The 25,048-nt window shown below is 41.3% G+C and overlaps 1 protein-coding gene across 5 annotated transcripts; it reads right to left on the bottom strand.

The window, feature by feature from the left end:
- LOC115195986 (1-phosphatidylinositol 4,5-bisphosphate phosphodiesterase delta-4) lies at positions 1-24,823 on the bottom strand. Of its 5 annotated transcripts, none has more exons than XM_029756404.1 (16): positions 24,632-24,823; positions 15,031-15,084; positions 11,356-11,514; positions 10,266-10,494; positions 9,894-10,023; positions 9,557-9,791; positions 9,116-9,317; positions 8,775-8,919; positions 7,883-8,035; positions 6,388-6,561; positions 4,168-4,324; positions 3,750-3,866; positions 3,415-3,593; positions 3,138-3,270; positions 2,860-3,009; positions 1-1,376 (listed from the first exon to the last, which is right to left on the bottom strand). In XM_029756404.1, the coding sequence occupies exons 2-16, from the start codon at positions 15,053-15,055 to the stop codon at positions 1,285-1,287; spliced, it is 2,280 nt and encodes a 759-aa protein (XP_029612264.1). In that variant the 5' UTR covers positions 15,056-15,084; positions 24,632-24,823; the 3' UTR covers positions 1-1,284. The 5 variants fall into 5 exon arrangements, with proteins under 5 accessions (XP_029612264.1, XP_029612261.1, XP_029612263.1 ...); XM_029756401.1 differs by having other exon boundaries at positions 15,031-15,154; positions 24,632-24,822; XM_029756403.1 differs by lacking the exon at positions 24,632-24,823 and adding an exon at positions 16,240-16,258 and having other exon boundaries at positions 15,031-15,154.
- Positions 24,824-25,048: the final 225 nt, after the last annotated feature.

The following is a 25,048-nucleotide window of genomic DNA, read 5'->3' as shown; positions in this document are numbered from 1 at the left end:
TAAATGAAAATGATCTTTATTTGCAAATGGATATGGCAAATAACTAACTACTGTAGTGCATGCACACATAGCTAAATACATATACAAATAATACAGGTATATGAAGTCTGAACTGGACAATATTACAAAAAGAGTTAATAGATATGCTATAACACAATAGAACAGGCTATACATCAGGGCTCTCCAACCCTGTTCCCGGAGAGCTAACATCCTGTAGGTTTTCACTCCAACCCTAATCTAGCATACAAGATTCTAATAATTAGCTGTTTGATAAAGCTGGTTGTTAGTTACAACTGGGATTGGAGCGAAAATCTACAGTAGAGTAGCTCTCCAGGAACAGGGTTGGAGACCCCTGCTATACATCACAAACACACACAGTGTGTGTACAAAAATATACAACTATTAACCCAGCAGCAAATATTTCTATCTATAAAATGATCCAAAACAGATGACACGAGTTGAGGCATTTTTTGAGTTCCGCTATAATTGCTGTTTATACTAAACAGATTGTTCAGAATATTGTTCATGGAAATGATAATATGCATTAGAGAGAGAGATGAGGAATGGAGTATATTAGTTTTCATTGGCATCATAACCCATTTTAAACCAAAACTTGCCAATAGGCAAAAGAGGGAGGAAATGTGTCCTACAGTAAGCCTAGGCAACTCTAACCAAACAGCCTCATCAATGGTACGTTCTTGAGGAGCTTGGTTCATAGAAAATAATGTGGTGTGGATAAGAAGACTGACTGAAATTATGTTCAAATGTGTCATTACTCTTGACCGGTGGTGGCACATTTCTCAGCTACATACCATTGCAGCAAAACAAAAAATAATCTCAAGTACAGTTGTGTAGTTGACTAGCATTTGATGACACAGAGTTGGGAAAACAGAATCATCCCAGAGCCAGTTCTTCAGTAATACATCTGATTGGGAATACACACTATAAATATAGAATTATAGATCACAAGTGAAAACCACACCAATCATACTTTCTAAAAGTACATTAATACCTACAAAAAACATTTGGCTTAGTATATGCACAACATTACATACTATTTTGAGGAAGTAGCTACAGAAAGTATTCATTACATAGTTTGTGAAACTAGCTCTTGAACGTCAAAACTGTCTGGTAAAACTATGAACGAAAGTTTGTTCTCTTTTAGTCACGTCTTCCGCCTTCAGCATCTTTCACCATCAGTGTCTTCCACCTTCAGTGTGTTCCATCTACAAGTCTTGTAAATGCCAGAGAGGCAAGCAGCGACTGGAATCTCTAACATTCAGCTCATACAAGGTTAGTGATTCTAACATGTACAAATAAGGAGGCGGAAGGAATACTGGTTCCATCCTTAGACAGGAGGTGGATGTGACGGTATCCTGGAAATGGGAGTAAAACAGCTGTAGTAGGTCATTGATCCCATCGTATTACATGCTATTACGTACACTGCCGTTCAAAAGTTTGGGGTCACTAAGTAATGTCCTTGTTTTTGAAAGAAAAGCAAAACATTTTGTCCATTAAAATAACATCAAATTGGAAACGGCAGATTTTTTTATGGAATATCTAAATAGGCGTACAGTGGCCCATTACAGTGCCTTGCAAAAGTATTCACCCCTTGGCGTTTTTCTTATTTTCTTTCATTACAACCTCTAATTTAAATGGATTTTTATTTGGATTTCATGTAATGGACATACACAAAATAGTCCAAATTAGTGAAGTGAAATAAAATAAATAACGGAAAAGTCGTGAATGCATATGTATTCACCCCCTTTGCTATGAAGCCCCTAAATAAGATCTGTTGCAACCAATTACCTTCAGAAGTCACATAATTAGTTAAATAAAGTCCACCTGTGTGCAATCTAAGTGTCACATGATCTGTCACATGATCTCAGTATACATACACCTGTTCTGAAAGGCCCCAGAGTCTGCAACACCACTAAGACTAAAGTTCCTCTGTCCAGTGTCTGTGTTCTTTTGCCCATTTTAATATTTTCTTTTTATTGGCTAGTCTGAGATATGGCTTTTTCTTTGCAACTCTGCCTAGAAGGCCAGCATCACGGAGTCGCCTCTTCACTGTTGACGTTGAGACTGGTGTTTTGCGGGTCCTATTTAATGAAGCTGCCAGTTGAGGACTTGTGAGGCGTCTGTTTCTCAAACTAGACACTCTAATGTACTTGTCCTCTTGCTCAGTTGTGCACCGGGGCCTCCCACTCTTTCTATTCTGGTTAGAGACAGTTTGCACTGTTCTGTGAAGGGAGTAGTACACAGCGTTGTACGAGATCTTCAGTTTCATTGCAATTTCTCGCATGGAATAGCCTTCATTTCTAAGAACAAGAATAGACTGACGAGTTTCAGAAGAAAGTTCTTTGTTTCTGGTCATTTTGAGCCTGTAATCGAACCCACAAATGCTGATGCTCCAGATACTCAACTCGTCTAAAGAAGGCCAGTTTTATTGCTTCTTTAATCAGGACAACAGTTTTCAGCTGTGCTAACATAATTGCAAAAGGGTTTTCTAATGACCAATTAGCCTTTTAAAATGATAAACTTAGATTAGCTAACACAACGTGCCATTGGAACACAGGAGTGATGGTTGCTGATAATGGGCCTCTGTAATCCTATGTAGATATTCCATTACAAATCTGCTGTTTCCAGCTACAATAGTAATTTACAACATTAACAATGTCTACACTGTATTTCAGATTAATTTGATGTTATTTTAATGGACAAAGAATGTGTTTTTCTTTCAAAAACAAGGACATTTCTCAGTGACCCCAAACTTTTGAACGGTAGTGTATGACTGTCATATTAGGAGGTTATATATTGAGTTTGTACAAAATGCTTAAATACATGGATGAGCCTTACCTTGCTGAATACATGAGAAAGGCAAGGTATACTGTCCGACAAAATCATTCTTTGACGCCTTGTCGTAGTCCTCCACCACAAAGCGTACCAGGGCCAGTTCAGGCGCATGGATGGTGAACCGCAAAGTGTCATACCACACTGGATTGAACCCTGAGCAAACACAATTTATTAATATATAAAATAATATAATATAATACTGTAATATACTGCTTTTATGTATCAGCATTTCTGTAAAAAGTTACATTATAAGCATTTATGTGATTGGAATGGGTGTGTACCATTGTTGTCTATGTATCTGGTCTCCTGCTTGGCCTGGTCTAGAGGAAGTCCATGGATCTCCACTCTGACAAACGGGTCCACAACGGAGCTCTCCTTGATATTCACTTTGGGAAGCTGCTGTCCACTGATCACCTTGAAAACACACACAAATATATACACACACACAATGAGAGAGTTTGAGGTCAGATTGGTAGGTTAGCATTCCACTTGGTTTCTGTAGTTTTTCTGTTGTTGCTCAGGTTGTGTCTTAGGTAGGTCTCAGTTTGTTATTTGTACCTGAATGCAGAGACTGCGGGGTTGGTAGCCTTCCCGGTTCTGTGAAACCTCAGGATCGAACCTCCTCTCTGACATCCTCATGAAGTCAGGTTTGAGGACATAGCCACAGCTGCCATTTTGACTGAACAGTCCATCGTTGAGGTCCATCTCAACCCCTGCCGTCTGGAAATTCAACGCAACTGAGGTAGCAAGGAAAACAGAGAAATTAACCAACTGATCCGAATGAACAGAAATATGAGCTTAACTAGCTTCACAAAGTCATGTTTGGAAATTGGACATTTATATTTTGTTTAATCATTGTTTCGTGCCTTAGAACAACCTAAAATGGCCCTCACCTATTTGAGTCCCTGTGTTCCACATCTCCTGTGGGTTGAAGTTGGAGGAGTCTGTTCTGAGGCCACTGGGATAAACCCTGGTCAGCTGCCTGGCATTGTGATGCACAAACTCTTCCCCTGGGAGAGACAGGCAGTTAATCATACATGAGATGAGCTTGAGGAACCATGCAATTGAACAGTACACAGACAAAGCACTGTGTCTTCTAGTCGTTCTGCCTCTGTTTCGGCCCTTGCCACTGAATGAATAACTGACAAAATCTCACTAATCAGACAACATTTCCTTTTAGTAAATCAACAACTTTTGGCTTCTGTTTTGAGGTCCAAACAGAATGACACAAACTGTCCCGAGTGAGTGAGTTAGTGACTGGTTGACCCTGACTGATGATGTCATGAGTTACTGTAGGGATTCAAGCCCCACCTGCCTCTCTCAAGTGTTTGCGGGCTTTGGACTCTGTGAAGGAGGATATCTCGTAGAACTTGGAGTGAATGCGGGAGTGCTTGAAGCTGCTGAAGTGGACACTCTTGCAGTAAACCACGCAGTCCGACAGCTCCTTTGACAGACGCTGCTTCGATTTCTGACGAAAAGAAGGAGAGTTGAATTGAATAAACTCTATTGATCCACAGCGGGGAAATTGGAGTGTTGACCTTACTAAGCTACATTCAACTCAACTACCTATAAATTGGGCAATGGCTTGGGGAAACTGCTCTAGGAGGATTGGATATATACAGTAAAACCCTAGTTTTGACAATATGGCACCCGTAAAGTTCGAGAGGAGGAGTGGAGTGTAGCTAGCCATGGGTGAAAGCTGCAAGTGGACCGGGACAACCCCAATATGGAGCAAGTGATACTTCACTATTGAAGCCAACCACAGTAGGTCTGCCAGTGCCAATCAGGCTTCGATGACCGGAAGGTTGAGGTATGCAGGCGGGCACAAGGCCAGACTAATTAGCGATGCAACCAGGTCTCCCCAGTCCTAGTGCACACCTGGGCTGCCTCTATATGAAACCAGATCCGGAGCCGAACACAAACAGAGACTCTGAGCTACAGTCTGTCTTTAGGACAGGACAGCCATCATCAGAGTAGTTACACCAGGGCCAAGGGCATCCCAGAACTCACTGCTCCTGTAGACTACTGGCTTTACCCCTGATTACCATATTGATCAAACCATGTCAACCCTAGTATGGCATTCTAATTTATGCCGTTCATTAAACATAGAGTATCAATGTTAAATGATGTCTTAGACCCATGGACTCCCACCTAATCTGTTAATGGGCACTCCTTGTTATTGACCGATATCATGAAAGAACAAAGAATAAGGTCAGAGGTGCTTCAGTGTTTGGCTACATAGGTGATCCCTGACTTCAAACAAGTGTCTCATTTTAGAGGGCTCTCTGCCTCTACCCGCAACCTTCTACCCAACAGTCAGTCAGCCAGTCAGTCAGTCTTCTCTCTCAAGACAGTAGTACAGTCTTGAAAGAGTGTTGGTGCCGTCGGCTCTCTCTGTCTATGGCTATCTCTGGTGTTCGTATGGCACCGCTAGGAGGCTGACTTGGTCTAGTCGCTGGCTTTAGCCCTATATCTTTCATGAGCGATGTCAGAGTTGAATGCAACCCTTGGACAATATCAGTTCTTTAACAGTGTTATCACTTGGTTAAGTCAACACATCAGCAGATTCAGACTGATGATACACTTTTGCCCTGATGGATTTGAGGGACAATGGAGGAGTGAGTGAGTGACGTCTAATGCTAAGTGGATATGAGAGCGGGAGATGGAGTTGAGACGGAGTGACTGAAATATATACGACTACAACCAGGTAGTTTAGTGACAGGACTAAGGTTGCAAAGCTACCGGTAGTTTACCAAAGTTACCGGAATCCTCAGTAATTTTGGTAATTAACAGAACATCTATGCCAATCTATTGTAACTTTAGTAATTCATACTTGAATAACTTTTAAAAAATTCATATATAGTATAAATTGTTTTTTATCTGTGTCCATATTGTCCTTGAGTTTCTAGTAGATAGACCACATGGTTCAAGAGAAAATAGACTAATTCATGAAAAAAAATCTATTCAACAATGGCATTATTTTCAATGAACTCTGCAAACTATTTTTCCAGTTCGGTTGGCAAAACATTAACAACAAATATTGACATAGTAAAATACCAAAAAGTGTGCAAAAAAATATATAAAGGATATTTCACACTCATGTTAAATACCAATGGTATTCACAAAGTTGATGGTTTATATGTAGGATAATGTTTTACAGCTTTGTCATTCTATCATCTTATTGAAGTATTTCCTATATTTTACATGTGATAGGCAACACAGAGGAACAGAGATAATTACAGACACCTGTGATAATCTGAAGTACCCAAAAGGGGGAAAGATACCAAAATTCTGGTAGTTTACTGGTAAACTTCAAAACTGTCCAGTAATATACCCTCCCTTTGAAACCCTAGACAAGACACACAGACAAACGTCTCGCAGGTCAAACCCTAGACAAAGTGGTGAGCGGTCGGACAGCTCAGTAGCCCACCTTGGCTGTGACTGCAGAGGTTACCCTCATCAATGTCGCATGCACAATTCCGCACACAGGCATCCCCCACCCCCACCCACACAGACACACCAGTAGCCTACCTTGGCCGTGCGTCGGAGGCTGTTGCTGTGGAGGCTGTCCTCATCGATGTCAGCCGCCTCGTCCTCGTCGCTCACCTCTCCTGTCAGGGAGTCCTCCGGCTCCACCAGCCCGTTCAGACTCTCCTCCAGACCTCCGATCTTCTTCCCCTTGAGAAGAATCTTCCCCTTCAGCTCCTGTTAATCAGAACAATGGATCTAGATCGTTTCATCACCAGGGAATAGATATCATGCTTCTTTACCAGGGCATGTTTCAGAAAGCCTCTCGACTTCACCTCTCTCTCAACCTATCTCTCTATTGCATATTGATAATGGAACATAATAGATATTTAGAGTCAGGGAATAGATACTTGATGCGTACTTGATGATTGTGGGCACAGTATTCTACAATCACTGAGGCAGAACAAATATACATCATGCACAGACAGACCATAGTCTTTGCATTGAGATGCAGGGCATATAAAGTCTTTGCATTCATTGTCCTACATGGACCTGCCGGTCACGCCCAATACAATGTCGAAAGACTAGGCTGAGAGAACAATCAATCATATTCTATTCAGTGCTGAGGAAACAACATTGTGGCTTTTTAAAAGTTCACGGTGCCAGTGTTGCATCTTACAGCACAGATCATATGGCCCGGGCGGTACTGACAGAAAGGTAGGTAAGCAAGACAGTCTCTACTCACTCTACAGCAGGGTTTCCCAAACTCTTCCTTTAATCTGGGTTCTATGTTAAAACTGCATTATTTATATGCATTTATATGCATTATTTATTTTTGCTTTCTGCCACATATTCAGTATTTGCATATCTCAAATTAGTATTCATTATTCTTTTGATTACATGTAATGTATTGGAATACATTTAGATTTTGTACAATTCACTTTTTGGGCAGGTCAATCTGTTTTATAGCCTTATATTAATATGATAAAACAGTGATTATAAAAACGTAATCTGAAATTCTGTGTGAATTCTAATGAATGTGCTCTTCAATTATCTTTGAGGCATTCTATCAACATGATAAACTGGCTTAATAATGTACATACTGTACACTGACTCCACCCTAAAGTGTTTTGTTGAGGGCGGCAGGTAGCCTAGGTCCAAAGTTGTTCACTCGCTCCCTCGAGCTAAATTGAGGGCCGAGGGGGGCAACGTTAGTGAATTGGACTTCCACTTAAGATGGCAATCAAACTGCATCCAGTTTCAACTGGGATTCCCCCGATGGAAAGTGGATAGCGCAATAGCTGAGGGGGTCAAAATAACGTGTTTGGACTGCAGCCCATAGCAATTTGACATGGGTAAACTCAATATGGCCGCCGGTCCACCCATTGCAGAATGCTGGCTTGAATTGGAATAGTAATGTCCATTGTAGTAATTGTATTTGTGCGGGACAATTCTGTCCCATCACCACCACCATCACGCTACGTTTGCCCTTGCTATGACGTGGTGAGAGTCCGATCAGAGCAGATTACCTGGCTACTGTTCCTGGTGCCTGCCTCACCTCAGGAGAAGGAAAGCTGACGGGTATCTTTCCATCCAGGGTGCTTTTCAGTAGCTTGTCCCCAAGGATGGTGTTGAGGTGTTGGGCCATGACTCGCTGCTGTTCAACACCGCAGTGGTTCTCGGTGGACAGGATGACCGGGTACTCTGATACCTGGGAGGGGAGGAAGGGGGGAGTGAATAATTCAACACTGGACTGCAGCATTCTCAGTGTGAGGAGAAAGGCTATACCTGCTACCAGTCTCTGTACACCAGCAGCTTCTAAACTCAGGCAGATAGGACAGGGGTCGCATGAAGCAGCCCAGGCCACCATCCAGTTGCAGACAGACAGAGAGTGTGTCCCAAACGGCACCCTCTATGTAGTCCATCCACTACATTCTGGGCTGTCCTGTATGAATGGCTGCATCCCAAATGGCACCTTATTCCCTATGCAGTGCACTACTTTTGACCAGGGCCCTGAAACCCTGACACACATCATGAACCTGGCGGCACGGGGGACCATTTTGGCACAGAACAGGATAAGTCTTTGACAGGCCGGTCATGTGCTGGTTTACTGTGTGAGGGCTCTGCTTTCTGAAAGGCCCGTGGCTTTGGGATATCATGACAGAATGATCCCCCTCCTGACTCATACACATATAATGAGGTGTTGAGTGAAGAGTGTGTTGATACTGCAAGGTACTGCGAGTTCTTGGATTCCTGTGTGCAAAGTACTGCACTGGTAAATGGACCATGAAAATGCTAAACAATGATTGGATCTGAATAGTTAAAAACACCACTGTATTCTGTACTGATATGTAAACATTATGTCATGATAGTGCAGAGAATACTTGTGAAGCATACCATACAAAGAGGTTAAATCTTGTCATTACAATTTCTTCGGATTAAATAAATACCTTGAAGGCATAGTTTCTCAGTGCATTCACAACATCTTTGAAGAGGATCTTGGAGGTGAAAGTGTGTCCGTGGTAGACGATAGGCTCTCCATTGGGACCGTCCCAACAGTCTACTTCTACACACCGACAGCCTCGCTTCAAAGCCCTAACGAGGAAGAAACAAGTTAGCATTTTTGGACTTTGTCCCAGAGTACATTAATTTGAATGGACAACAATCAATCCCTCAGATTCTGTCTTACAAAAGTTGTGTCATAATTCACCTCAAGACAGAGATCAAGATCATCTCTCAAGAACGGCCTACGAAGCCTTCCCATCAGCCACCACTAGTGTAGAGTACATACCGTATGTATCCCTCAACACTGCTGTGTCCTAAAAGCTGGTCCTCCATCAGGTATGTGTTGTGTGAAGAGGAGATGAAATAGTGGTTGAGGGGCTGGGTCATGTCCTGGTACAGGCTCTGTTGTCTGGGGTGGAAGATGGAGCCCTCAGCCGATGCCAGGTACATCAGGAAACCATCGATAGACATGGCCTTCAGCATCTTGGCTATGAAACACAAAAACAAAGACAAAAAAAAAAAATTGCTATCAGTTCAAACCATATATTTCTATTTTTCATTACAACCATCACGATGTTCATTAAAATATATTTGTTCTTGGTTGAAATAACAAGAACTGCTTGACCGTGATGTTGATCGGATGATATGGTTATTGACCTGATCATTCGTAGGGTGTGATTGTTCAGCTATAGCCACAAATCATGCCAGGGTCAGAGGTCAGTACTACCTGTGTCAGAGGGTTCGTAGCGCTCGATGAGCTCCATGGCCAGCTGCTGAACCCCGTCCACCTCCTCCAGTTGTTCGTCTCTCAGGAACTCCTCCAGGTCCCGCAGAGACAGCTTCTGTCCATCGCCAGAGTAGTCCTGGAACACCCTGAGAACGTCCTCTCTCTGGGTCAGCATCTTGTAGAACAGGACAAACTCATCATCCTCCAGAGTCCCCGTCTGAGACTTGTCTGCCGTCTGTGGATAAAATGGAGAAAGGTCTTCAGGCCTCAACAGACACCAGCAATGTACAAGAATCAAAGATATACGGCCTTATTAAGATGATCTCAGGGCTTTTACCATGAAGAGTCGGTGAGCGTGATGTTCGTTCATGTCCACGTTCATCATCTTCAGCAGGACCCTGATCTCCCGGAAGTTCATTCTGCCGTCGTTGTTCTTATCAGCCTTCTTAAACCATTCACAGATCCACCTGGAAATGTCGCTTAAGGGAAACGTCATCATGCTACAGCGAAACTATAGAAGCTATAACACAAACGATACTCTGCTATACACGTGTATAGTGCACTTCTTAACTTCATTAAGCAAACTAGCTAGGACTATGTGTTGTATTTGCCCAGGTTCCTGTTAAGAACTTTGTGACAACTGTTGATATAGTATACAGGGCTTTGTAAATACATTTGATTGATTGGTTTAGCTTGTCAGAAAGGATACTGGTCAAGCTTCTCACTCTCGGCCATGTTCTCCAGGTTCTCGATCAGCTTCCTCATGCCTTTGATCCAGGACTGGGCCTCATCCACCGAGTCTGCCACCAGGTCCAGGTTGCCACGGCGACCACGGAACACCAAGGTGAAGCAGCGTCCCGGGGGAAACTCGTCTGCGATGCTTAGCAGAACCTCTGACTGGTGGCCCTCACGCACCGTCTCCACGTCACTCACAGAGACTGTTGAAAGGGAGAAGAGAAGCTGAATACTATCTACTTAGGTATCTCTTTAGGTATTCAGCTATCTTCTTTAGGCCCTTTGCTCCACTCGTGGCCAAAGGGAATAAGTCAAGTCTTTAGGTACACGGTGAACCCTATAGCCCAGTATTATCACTAACTTCAGTGATGATAAAACTAGAGCCCTGCAACGACAAAATTACTCAAAGGAGTGTGCAAAACATTAGGAACACCTGCTTTTTCTATGACATAGACTGACCAGGTGAATCCAGGTGTCACTGACCAGGTATCACTTGTTAAATCCACTTCAATCAGTGTAGATGAAGGGGGGAGACAGGTTAAAGAAGGATTTTTAAGCCTTGAGACAATTGAGACATGGATTGTGTGTGTGCCATTCAGAGGGTGAATGAACAAGACAAAAGATTTAAGAGCCTTTGAACGGGGTATGGTAGTAGGTGCCAGGCGCACTGGTTTGAGTGTGTCAAGAACTGCAACATTGCTAGGTTTTTCACGCTCAACAGTTTCCTGTGTGTATTAAGAATGGTCCACGAACCAAAGGACATCCAGCCAACTTGACACAACTGTGTGAAGCACTGGAGTCAACATAGGGCAGCATCCCTGTGGAACGATTATGACACCTTGTAGAGTCCATGCCCTGACGAATTGAGGCTGTTCTGAGGGCGAAAGGGGGTGCAACTCACGTTTTGTACAGTCAGTGTATAACCTGCTGCCGAACATAATCTTGATGTGTACAATGGTATAATAAGTGTCAAATGTGACAAAATGTGTGTCTGTCAGTAGGTGATGTTGTCTAAACGTTGCCCAAACATTGTCTAAGCATGTACTGTAAATGTCACTACTCACATGTGGAGTGGGTGTTCCCGGCCTTCTTGGACTTGTACCAGATGGTCATGCAGTCCTCCTGCAGCTTGAAGTAGCGCTGCTTCTTCCAGGTGCGAGACTTAATCTTCCTCATCACCGTGCCAACGATCATGGACTGGAGGTTGTCATCCCCCTGGATACCTGATCAGAAACATTAGGGAAAGTAGGAGTCAGGGGCCAAAGTCGAGTAGGAGTCAAGGCCCAGATAACTGTCCTGTCCTGACATACATTATGGCAACCGCTCAATGTCAGTCAACAGTAGCCTGGTCCCAGATCTGTTTGTGCTGTCTCGTCAACTCGTACAGATCTGGGATCAGTCTAAGTGAACGGGACATCCACCTCAGTCTCGCACAGACCCAGAGATTCATGCACACTACCCACTGGGCATACACTGGTTCAATCAACGTTGTTGGAATGTCATTTGTCAACATATTGTGATGTGGAATCAATGTGGAAAACGTAGAAACATTAATAAATCATTTTCATCCTATATTCAATATATATCGGGTGGTTGAAATGATGTTGAATTTCATATTTGATAGACATATTTTATTTGACCTTGTTTCAATGTTGATAGTAAAATTGTATTTTTGAATCAACGTCATTGTTTCAACATCATGCCATCAACCTAAATAACGAGGTATATCAAAATAAAATGTGAAGGCACAGTCGAACGATTCCTGCCTGAACAGTGACTCCTACTGGTATATGAGGGGGAAATGCACTTCAGTGAGAACAAGTCTACAATCCAGATGGCTACATCTAAACTCAGCAAAAAAAGAAACATCCCTTTTTCAGGACCCTGTCTTTCAAAGATAATTCGTAAAAATCCAAACAACTTCACATATCTTCATTGTAAAGGGTTTAAACACTGTTTCCCATGCTTGTTCAATGAACCATATACAATTAATGAACATGCACCTGTGGAACGGTCGTTAAGACACTAACAGCTTACAGACGGTAGGCAATTAAGGTCACAATTATGAAAACTTAGGACACTAAAGAGGCCTTTCTACTGACTCTGAAAAACACCAAAAGAAAGATGCCCAGGGTCCCTGCTCATCTGCGTGAACGTGCCTTAGGCATGCTGCAAGGAAGCATGAGGACTGCAGATGTGGCCAGGGCAATAAATTGCAATGTCTCTACTGTGAGACGCCTAAGACAGCGCTACAGGGAGACAGCTGATCGTCCTCGCAGTGGCAGACCACGTGTACCAACACCTGCACAGGATCAGTACATCCGAACATCACACCTGCGGGACAGGTACAGGACGGCAACAACAACTGCCTGAGTTACACCAGGAACGCACAATCCCTCCGTCAGTGCTCAGACTGTCCGCAATAGGCTGAGAGAGGCTGGACTGAGGGCTTGTAGGCCTGTTGTAAGGCAGGTCCTCACCAGACATCACCGGCAACAACGTCGCCTATGGGCACAAACCCCCCGTCGCTGGACCAGACAGGAGAGGCAAAAAGTGCTCTTCTCAAGACAAGTCACAGTTTTGTCTTACCAGGGGTGATGGTTGGATTCGTGTTTATCTTCAATGAGCGTTACACCGAGGCCTGTACACTGGAGCAGGATCGATTTGGAGGTGGAGGGTCTGGGGCGGTGTGTTACAGCATCATCGGACTCAGCTTGTTGTCATTGCAGGTAATCTCAACGCTGTGCGTTACAGGGAAGACATCCTCCTCCCTCATGTGGTACCCTTCCTGCAGGCTCATCCTGACATGACCCTCCAGCATGACAATGCCACCAGCCATACTGCTTGTTCTGTGCGTGAACTTGCAGGTGCCTTGGTGGAAGAGTGGGGTAACATCTCACAGCAAGAACTGGCAAATCTGGTGCAGTCCATGAGGAGGAGATGCACTGCAGTACTTAATGCAGCTGGTGGCCACACCAGATACTGACTGTTACTTTTGATTTTGACCCCCCCTTTGTTCAGGGACACATTATTCAGTTTCTGTTAGTCACATGTCTGTGAAACTTGTTCAGTTTATGTATCAGTTGTTGAATCTTGTTATGTTCATACAAATACTTAAACATGTTAAGTTTGCTGAAAATAAACGCAGTTGACAGTGAGAGGACGTTTATTTTTTTCCTGAGTTTATGTACTGTACTTAGCTTTGGAAACAAGCTGTGTTCGTTTCAGCTGAGCTGTTATGTAAACACATTTTGACACTGATCAGCTTCCATACTCATTTGCGTACACTACCTAAATAACCCTAACCCGAACATATCAATCATACATTTGTAGACAAATTGGATATTGAATTGTGAACGCAATTGATATGTTGGATTCACGTCTCCATCTCAACCAAAAATCTAAGTTGAAGAATAGCACTAAATCAAATCAAACTTTAAATGAACTTCACATAAAGTTTGATTTAGTCCTATTCTTCAACTTAGATTTTTGGTTGAGATGGCAACATTAATCCAACATATTAATAACTTGTAGATTAAATTAGAAATCAATCAACCATCCTTCATATAAAAGACAATGTCCAAAGGTAAAAGTATATTTTTTATATAATGAATTTGGCATCCTATTTATAGGGCTAATGGTAACTACTTCCAAAGATCCAATCAACCATGGATGAATGAAAGTATACCTAGGTACATGTTGAAATTATGGGCTGCATTTACACAGGCAGCCCAATTCTGATATTGTTTCCACTAATTTGTATTTTTACCAATCACATCAGCTCTTTTTCAGAGCTAATCTAATTGGTAAAAAGACCAATTAGTGAGAATAAAATATCAGAATTGGTCTGCCTGTGTAAATGCAGCCAAAGGGTCCTTTGTTGGGCAAATCAGGTGTCAATGTTGCCTACATAAACTCAGCCTCACTCCGAATTGACTTTCACATACAGCTTGTGTTAGAAAAGTTAGAGGAGTTACTTTAAAAACTATTTAACGTTATTTAGGTAGTCAACACAAATGAGTATGGAAGTCGATCAATGTCAAAATGTGTTGAGATGATAGCTCAGCTAAAACGAACACAGCTTGTTTCCAAAGCTAAACAGAGTATATAGAGGTAGGCATCTGGATGGTGGACTTGTTCTCACTGAAATGCATTACCCCTCATATACCAGTAGGAGTCCCTGTTCAGGTGGAAATTGTTGGACTTTGTCTTCACATGTTATTTCAATATACTTTTTTATTTAGGTTGAAACAATGACGTTGATTCAAACATAGCATTTTACTACAACATTGAAACAAGGTGAAATAAAATATGTCTAATCAAATCTAAAATTCATAATTAAATAATAAAGACATAATATTAATCACCCAATTGAAAAAACAATCAAAAATATTTTTTGCGTTTCTATGTGGAATTTTAAACTCAATTTCAACGTACACATAGTTCTGATGATTATGTTGAAATTAGATTGATGTAACAACCTGTTAATCAGGTTAAGTCAATGTATTTCAGTTGAAGTTTTACCCTAATTTCAATGTTTTTAAAGCTGGTTGAAATTAGATGACATTTTTCAAATCCAATGTATTTTCATGTTGATTCCACGTGACAAATTACGTTGAAACAACATTGATTCAACCAGTGTGTGCCCAGTGGGTATTGTTTTGATCAATTTATTTAGATCAATGTGCATATATTTTATATTTTTAGTATCCAACTTTAAGTCTCAAGAATAAACTTACGCAGGTCACTTCCCGTATAAGCCATTGATGGTTGTTTTACGCTTTTTCCATCTGCTGCCCAGCAAAAAAGGTTGGCAATAAAATGTATGGTAAGACATCAGAACGTGTGAAGAGAGGATAGGTGCTAGGATGAGATGGGATGAAAGCAAAGTTGTAATATTTTACAACCAAAATGATAGTTCACAGTGGTTTAAATGAATACTTAGAATCTCAAATTCAAACTACAGCAGACTTGATATAAATAAATAATACATATTTTGTATCACTCCCTGACTTTGCCAGAGCAGTTTTTGGATTTGACTCTCAACCTGTTGGGTTCAATTACATTTCTTGAATTGACTGAATTTAAATGGAACTGACCCCAATTTTATGGGTTATTCTCACAAAACTGACATTTGACACACAAATTCTCAAGAGATCACTGAGATTCTCTTGGATCTATGATCACTGATATTTTCTTAAAAATGCATTGTTGGTTAAGGGCTTGTAAGTAAGCATTTCACGTTAAGTTGTTGTATTTGGCAGATGCGACAAATCAAATTGAATTTCATTAGGATCTTTACTTATCTATTTCATCATAATTATTATCTTTTCTCTGTATTTATGCATTTTATAACAATTTCCACAACTACCAATGTAACAATAATCATTACCGCAACAGTTTTGGATGGACTCACTTTGTGTGGAATAATAGTGTTTAACACGATTTTTGAATGACTACCTCATGTCTGTACACCACACACATCTGTAAGGTCCCTCAGTCGAACAGTGAATTTCAAACAAATTCAACAACAAAGACCAGGGAGGTTTTCCATTGCCTCACAAAGAAGGGCACCTACTGGTAGATGGGTAAAAATAAAAAAAACAGACATTGAATATCCCTTTGAGCATGGTGAAGTTATTAATTACACTTTGGATGGTGTAGCAATACGCCCAGTCACTATAGGCATCCTTCTGGACTCAATTGCCGGAGAGGAAGGATTTCCCCATGATTTCACCATGAGGCCAATGGTGACTTTAAAACAGTTAGAGAATTTAATAGCTGTGATAGGAGAAAACTGAGGATGGATCAACAACATTGTAGTTACTCCACACTAATTGACAGAGGGGAAAGGAAGCTTGTACAGAATACAAATATTCCAAAACATGCATCCTGTTTGCAACAAGACAATAAAGTAATAGTGCAAAAAAATGTGGAAAAGCAATTACCTTTTTGACCTGAATACAAAATGTTATGTTTGGGGCAAATCCAATATATCACATTACTGAGAACCACTCTCCATATTTTCAAGCATAGTGGTGGCTGCATCATGTTATGGGTATGCTTGTAATCGTTAAGGACTGGGGACTTTTTCAGGAGTGAAGCACAGGCAAAATCCTAGAGGAAAAGATGAATTCACCATTCAGCAGGACAATAACCTAAAACAAACACAAGGCCAAATCTACACTGGAGTTTCTTACCAAGAAGACAGTGAATGTTCCTGAGTGGCCAAGTTAAGTTTTGACTTAAATCTGCTTGAAAATCTATGGCAAGACCTGAATGGTTGTCTAGCAATGATCAACAACCAGAGGTTATTCTAACATGTGTTGACTCAGGGGATTGAATACTTGCACTTTGACATGAGTATTTTCTGTAGATCGTTGACAAAAAATTACAATTAAATCCATTCAACTTTGTAGCAACATTTTGAAACAGTCAAGGGATGTGAATACTTGCTGATGGCACTGTAAGTACTGAAAATACATGCATGTATTTTCAAAAGTCAAAAGTAACAAGAAAAATAATGTATCCAAGGTCTTTACAGGTAATATTGGTGTATTAGGATGTGGATATTTGTGGTTCAATGTATTATAGATACATTTCTGGATTGAATGGGATCCTTTGGGCAAACGGTATAACACAATATGCCTATAAAGTATCTAAATATGTGAGATATGAACCAAAAACTGTCTTGGGATAGATTTAAGTCGTCCTAGTAAATAAATAAAGTTACCAGCACAGCACAACCATTGATTATACTGAAATGAAGGTTCTCTTTACAGAAACAGACCAAAAAATGACATGGTAATGGGACATTTTGTTTTGGTAATGAGAACCCCTTAGCTCAATCTGCAAATAATAGGTGACAGCTAACATGACCACATCAATAAAGCCCATTGAAGCATCCATGTTGGTAAGGTAATAGTGCTCAGACTTTACCCCAATTTTAGCTTTTAAGCTGTTTCGAAAAGTGGGGTAAAGGGGGTGTTTGAGAAATAGAACCTCATTCTGAAGGCATATAAGCAAATAAATTACCTTAACTTTTGCTCATCTAAGGACTACTCCTGTAGATGATGCGTCATAGGTGAATAAAACTTTATTTAAAAATTGGAGTTATACAGGAACTTGAAAAAGTGTTATGGTAATGAGACATGTCCACAGACACTGTTTTTGAGTAATAAATATTATATATACACTACCGTTCAAAAGTTTGGGGTCACTTAGAAATGTTCTTGTTTTTGAAAGAAAAGCAAATTTTTTGTCCATTAAAATAACATCAAATTGATCAGAAATACAGTGTAGACGTTGTTAATCTTGTAAATGACCATTGTAGCTGGAAACAGCAGATTTTTTATGGAATATCTACATAGGCGTACAGAGGCCCATTATCAGCAACCATCACTCCTGTGTACCAATAGCACGTTGTGTTAGCTAATCCAAGTTTATAATTTTAAAAAGCTAATTGATCACTAGAAAACCCTTTTGCAATTATGTTAGCACAGCTGAAAACTGTTGTTCTAATTAAAGAAGCAATAAAACTGGCCATCTTTAGACTAGTTGAGTATCTGGAGAATCAGCATTTGTGGGTTCGATAACAGGCTCAAAATAGCCAGAAACAAATACATTTATTCTGAAACTCGTCATTCTATTCTTGTTCTGAGATATTTAGGCTATTCTATGTGAGAAATTGCCAAGAAACTGAAGATCTTGTACAACGTTGTGTACTACTCCCTTCACAGAAAAGCGTAAACTGGCTCTAACCAGAATAGAAAGAGGAGTGGGAGGCCCCTGTGCACAACTGAGCAAGAGGATAAGTACATTAGAGTGTCTAGTTTGAGAAACAGACGCCTGACAAGTCCTCAACTGGCAGCTTCATTAAATAATACCCGCAAAACACCAGTCTCAACGTCAACAGTGAAGAGGCGACTCCGGGATGCTGGCCTTCTAGGCAGAGCTCCTCTGTCCAGTGTCTGTGTTCTTTTGCCCATCTTAATCTTTTATTTTTATTGGCCAGTCTGAGATATGGCTTTTTCTTTGCAACTCTGCCTAGAAGGCCAGCACCCCGATCTTGATCCCAAACTTTCGAACATTAGTGTAGTTTCATGTAAACTTCAACTAGTATACAATTGTTAGGATTTATGGACAAACTACAGCATCATTATTTGTGTTTTATTAAAATAAGTAAGGTTTTTGTAAAGTAGAATTTTATAAAATGACCCAAGAATTTAATCCGGACACATATCGGTAACGAGAATTTGGGGTGAAAGTGTACAAAATCCAGGCACATTTTTTAGATTGATTTAAAACAAGAAACTGCCAAAAACTAGACATCTTAGTCTTCAGAATGATAGATGATTTTTGCAGATGCAACATGGTTTTGTAACAATTTGCTACAGACATGTTTAAACTGGTTTCATGAGAATCACTCCAATGCTGCACAGCACAGCACTTTTTAAGTCCAGAATCAGCAGCCTCTTTGTCCAATCCTCATCCTCCTAACTTCCTCCATTTAGCCTGTACCAGCCGGGTGGAAAGCACCAACTCTGTTTTGCTGTGTCATGTTTTCACTGAGTAGTCAGTCTATGACTTTGTCCTCTTCTTGTTTTGAGAGGAGGAATTCTGAGGGCAACAGACACACCTGTTTTATCATCTCTGCCATTGTTTGGAATGGCATTCCATTCACTCATTTTAGCAATCCTATCTAGGTAGATTGATGAACAATGTATAAAAATAGTTTATAATCCGCTTATCAACCTTTGCAGTGGTACTCAAACCCATCTAAAATAATGTCTGGTGGGACAAGAGTTTAATCCCTGTCCCAGGAAATGATCTCACACCTGGCCACGTTCATGACTGATAACATCATCGCACCAAAAAAACTAATGGAAACACTTCTGATAGCATTCTCACTGAGAAACGTTCATTGAACAATGTGCAGTAAGTATATGGTTGGTTTGCATATTAACACACCTATCAAACCTTTGAACTTCCAGAGCCAAAAGCAATACAAAGTTAATGTAAAGCTATTCCATTTGCTTAATCTCATTTGAATGAACTGTGTTATTGTGATCAATAACACACCCGCCATCACAACACTCAAGCATCACTTATGCTATGCTGTTCTATTTGCAGTATGTTTAGCAATTGAGTTTCATTATTCATGTCCCCTGTTGCTAATACCTTTTTTAAGTCTTCCTGTCCTCTTCTCATTCTGTCACCAGTTATACACAAGTATAACATACTGTGTGTGTATATACAGTACCAGTTAAAGGTTTGGACACACCTACTCATTCAAGGGTATTTCTTAATTTGTACTATTTTCTACTTTGTAGAATAATAGAGAAGACATCAAAACTATGAAATAACACATATGGAATCATGTAGTAACCAAAAAAGTGTTAAACAAATCAAAATATATATTATATTTGAGATTCTTCAAAGTAACCACCCTTTGCACACACTTGGGATTCTCTCAACCAGCTTCATGAGGAACGCTTTTCCAACAGTCTTGAAGGAGTTCCCACATATGCTGAGCATGACCTCAAACCATCTCAATTGGGTTGAGGTCGGGTGATTGCGGAGGCCAGATCATCTCATGAAGCACTCCATCACTCTCCTTCTTTGTCAAATAGCCCTTAGACAGTGTGTTGGGTCATTGTCCTGTTAAAAAAGAAATGATAGTCCCATTGCTGCAGAATGCTCTTGTAGCCATGCTAGTTAAGTGTGGCTTGAATTCTAAATAAATCACAGACAGTGTCACCAGCAAAGCATCCCCACACTACCTCCTCCATGCTTCACAATGGGAACCACACGTGCGGAGATCATCCGTTTACCTACTCTGCATCTCACAAAGACACACAGTTGGAACCAAAAATCTCAGATTTGGACTAATTAGATCAAAGGAGAGATTTTCACCAGTCTAATGTCCATTGCTTGTGATTTCTTGGCCCAAGCAAGTCTCTTCTTCTTATTCGTCTCCTTTAGTTGTGGTTTCTTTTCAGCAACTCGATCATGAAGGCCTGATTCATGCAGTCTCCTCTGAACGGTTTATGTTGAGAGGTGTTTGTTACTTGAACTCTATGAAGCATTCATTTGCTGCAATTTCTGAGGTTGGTAACTCTAATGAACTTATCCTTTACAGCAGAGGTAACTCCGGGTCTTCCTTTCCTGTGACGGCCCTCATGAGAGCCAGTTTCATAATAGCGCTTGATGGCTTTTGCGACTGCACTTGAAGAAACTTTCAAAGTTCTTTAAATTGGTTGTAAAGTAATAATGACCTGTAATTTCTCTTTCCTTATTTGAGCTGTTCTTGCCATAATATGGACCTTGGTCTTTTACCAAATAGGGCGTTCTTCTGTATAACATCTTTTCACAACACAACAGATTGGCTCAAACACATTAAGGAAAAAAAATCCACAAATGAACTTTTAACAAGGCACACCTGTTAATTGAAATGCATTCCAGGTGACTACCTCATGAAGCTGGTTGAGAGAATGCCAAGATTGTGCAAAGCTGTCATCAAGGCAAAGGGTGTCTACTTTGAAGAATCTCAAATAAAAAATATATTTTGATTTGTTTAACACTTTTTTGGTTACTACATGATTCCATGTTTTATTTCATAGTTTTGATGTCTTCACTGTTCTACAATGTATTTAAAAATATATACACTGCTCAAAAAAATAAAGGGAACACTTAAACAACACATCCTAGATCTGAATGAAAGAAATAATCTTATTAAATACTTTTTTCTTTACATAGTTGAATGTGCTGACAACAAAATCACACAAAAATAATCAATGGAAATCCAATTTATCAACCCATGGAGGTCTGGATTTGGAGTCACACTCAAAATTAAAGTGGAAAATCACACTACAGGCTGATCCAACTTTGATGTAATGTCCTTAAAACAAGTCAAAATGAGGCTCAGTAGTGTGTGTGGCCTCCACGTGCCTGTATGACCTCCCTACAACGCCTGGGCATGCTCCTGATGAGGTGGCGGATGGTCTCCTGAGGGATCTCCTCCCAGACCTGGACTAAAGCATCCGCCAACTCCTGGACAGTCTGTGGTGCAACGTGGCGTTGGTGATGGAGCGAGACATGATGTCCCAGATGTGCTCAATTGGATTCAGGTCTGGGGAACGGGTGGGCCAGTCCATAGCATCAATGCCTTCCTCTTGCAGGAACTGCTGACACACTCCAGCCACATGAGGTCTAGCATTGTCTTGCGTTAGGAGGAACCCAGGGCCAACCGCACCAGCATATGGTCTCACAAGGTGTCTGAGGATCTCATCTCGGTACCTAATGGCAGTCAGGCTACCTCTGGCGAGCACATGGAGGGCTGTGCGGCCCCCCAAAGAAATGCCACCCCACACCATGACTGACCCACCGCCAAACCGGTCATGCTGGAGGATGTTGCAGGCAGCAGAACGTTCTCCACGGCGTCTCCAGACTCTGTCACGTCTGTCACGTGCTCAGTGTGAACCTGCTTGCATCTGTGAAGAGCACAGGGCGCCAGTGGCGAATTTGCCAATCGTGGTGTTCTCTGGCAAATGCCAAACGTCCTGCACGGTGTTGGGCTGTAAGCACAACCCCCACCTGTGGACATCGGGCCCTCATACCACCCTCATGGAGTCTGTTTCTGACCGTTTGAGCAGACACATGCACATTTGTGGCCTGCTGGAGGTCATTTTGCAGGGCTCTGGCAGTGCTCCTCCTGCTCCTCCTTGCACAAAGGCGGAGGTAGCGGTCCTGCTGCTGGGTTGTTGCCCTCCTACGGCCTCCTCCACGTCTCCTGATGTACTGGCCTGTCTCCTGGTAGCGCCTCCATGCTCTGGACACTACGCTGACAGACACAGCAAACCTTCTTGCCTCAGCTCGCATTGATGTGCCATCCTGGATGAGCTGCACTACCTGAGCCACTTGTGGGTTGTAGACTCCGTCTCATGCTACCACTAGAGTGAAAGCACCGCCAGCATTCAAAAGTGACCAAAACATCAGCCAGGAAGCATAGGAACTGAGAAGTGATCTGTGGTCTCCACCTGCAGAACCACTCCTTTATTGTGGGTGTCTTGCTTATTGTCTATAATTTCCACCTGTTGTCTATTCCATTTGCACAACAGCATGTGAAATTTACTGTCAATCAGTGTTGCTTCCTAAGTGGAAAGTTTGATTTCACAGAAGTGTGATTGACTTGGAGTTACATTGTGTTGTTTAAGTGTTCCCTTTATTTTTTTGAGCAGTATATATATATACAGTTGAAGTCGGAAGTTTACATACACTTAGGTTGGAGTCATTATAACTCGTTGTTCAACCACTCCACAAATTTCTTGTTAACAAACTATAGTTTTGGCAAGTCGGTTAGGACATCTACTTTGTGCATGACAAGTAATTTTTTCAACAATTGTTTCCAGACAGATTGTTTCACTTATAATTCACTGTATCAAATTCCAGTGGCTCAGAAGTTTACATACACTAAGTTGACTGTGCCTTTAAACAGCTTGGAAAATTCCAGAAAATGATGTCATGGCTTTAGAAGCTTCTGATAGGGTAATTGAAATAATTTGAGTCAATTGGAGGTTTACATGTGGATGTATTTCAAGGCCTACCTTCAAACTCACTGCCTCTTTGCTTGACATCATGGGAAAATCAAAAGAAATCAGCCAAGACCTCAGAAAAAAATCCTTGGGAGCAATTTCCAAACTCCTGAAGGTACCACGTTTATCTGTACAAACAATAGTACGCAAGTTTAAACACCATGGTACCACGCAGCCGCCATACCGTTCAGGAAGGAGACGTCTTTTGTCTCCTAGAGATGAGCGTACTGTGGTGAGAAAAGTGCAAATCAATCCCAGAACAACAGCAAAAGACCTTGTGAAGATGCTGGAGGAAACAGGTACAAAAGTATCTATATCCACAGTAAAACGAGTTCTATGTCGACATAACCTAAAAGGGAGCTCAGCAAGGATGAAGCCACCGCTCCGAAACTGCCATAAAAAAGCCAGACTACGGTTTGCAACTGCACATGGGGGCAAAGATCATAATTTTGGGAGAAATGTCCTCTGGTCTGATGAAACAAAAATAGAACTGTTTGGCCATAATGACCATCATTATGTTTGGAGGAAAAAGGGGGAGGCTTGCAAGCCGAAGAACACCATCCCAACCGTGAAGCACAGGGATGGCAGCATCATGTTGTGGGGGTGCTTTGCTGCAGGAGGGACTGGTGTGGATATATTGAAGCAACATCTCAAGACATCTGTCAGGAAGTTAAAGCTTGGTCGCAAATGGGTCTTCCAAATCGACAATGACCCCAAGTATACTTCCAAAGTTGTGGTAAACTGGCTTAAGGACAACAAAGTCAAGATATTGGAGTGGCCATCACAAAGCCCCGTGTGGCTCAGTTGGTAGAGCATGGTGTTTACAATGTCAGGGTCGTGGGTTCAATTCCCAAGGAGGACCAGTACAGAGAATTTTTTTTAATGAAATGTATGCATTCACTACTGTAAGTCGCTCTGGATAAGAGCATCTGCTAAATGACTAAAATGTAAATGTAAGCCCTGACCTCAATCCTATAGAAAATGTGTGGGCAGAACTGAAAAAGCATGTGCGAGCAAGGTCTACAAACCTGACTCAGTTACACCAGCTCTGTCAGGAGGAATGGGCCAAAATTCACCCAACTTATTGTGGAAGGCTATCCGAAACGTTTATAAATCATTCTCTCTCTTATTATTCTGACATTTCACATTCTTAAAATAGGGAATTTTTACTAGGATTGAATGTCAGGAATTGTGAAAAACTGAGTTTAAATGTATTTGGCTAAGGTGTATGTAAACTTCCGACTTCAACTGTATATTTAACTAAGTAAGTCAGTTAAGACAAAATCTTATTTACAAGGACGGCCTACCCTGTAGAAAATGTAGAAAATAGTAAAAATAAAATAAAACCCTTGAATGAGTAGGTGTGTCCAAACTTTTGACTGGTACTGTGTGTGTATATATATATATATATATATATATATATACACATACATTTTGTTGTCTGAACTATCCTCTCCACTGATTCCATTTCTTCTACGTCTTCTAAATCTCTGTCATACCATCTGACCACATCATTTCACTGGGTTCAGAAAAACTAAAACAAAACCATTTCTCACAAATAATTGAATTCATCCTCACCAACAACCCTGCAACACATTTAAATGATGTTACTAATTGAGGCTTATATTACAGTCCGTTTTTTCTCTACATTAAACAGTAAGTAGGCTAGCAAACATGGAGAAATTAATGTATTTACAGACATAAAATGAAGGGACAGCAGGTAGAGAGAGGATAGCTACTGACTCACCCGATGGAGGGGCATCTCAGCTGGGTCCAGGTGGGTGCTGTGCCTGTTGTGGTTCTGGAGCTTCAGACAGGGAGGGGAGCTGGCCCTGTCTGTCTGGCTGGGTCAGCTCTGACTCTGCATGCCGCTGTAGAGCGCTGAGAGAGAGGCAGGCAGGGATAGCTGAACCTTACTGAGTCAACACAGTCGCCAACAACACTCTGACACACCCTCTATCCCTCCCTCCATTCAGCCAACCTCCTCTTTGTTTTGGGTTTTTTCCATTCAAAGGTCCTCTTTAGTGTTAAATGGCCAGTCAGTTTGAAATGTAATGAGATGTACAAAGATCAAGTACCTGAGCCAACAGCCAAGATGTTATTACTTTAAGCTTCAGCTACACATTTTAGGTCTTTTGATAAATAAAAAAGGCACTATTCATTC

Source organism: Salmo trutta, chromosome 6 (assembly GCF_901001165.1).
Source record: "Salmo trutta chromosome 6, fSalTru1.1, whole genome shotgun sequence".
Lineage (NCBI taxonomy): Eukaryota > Metazoa > Chordata > Actinopteri > Salmoniformes > Salmonidae > Salmo > Salmo trutta.
The sequence above is the reverse complement of the archived record's forward strand: the minus strand, read 5'-3'. Positions and strand labels throughout refer to the sequence as shown.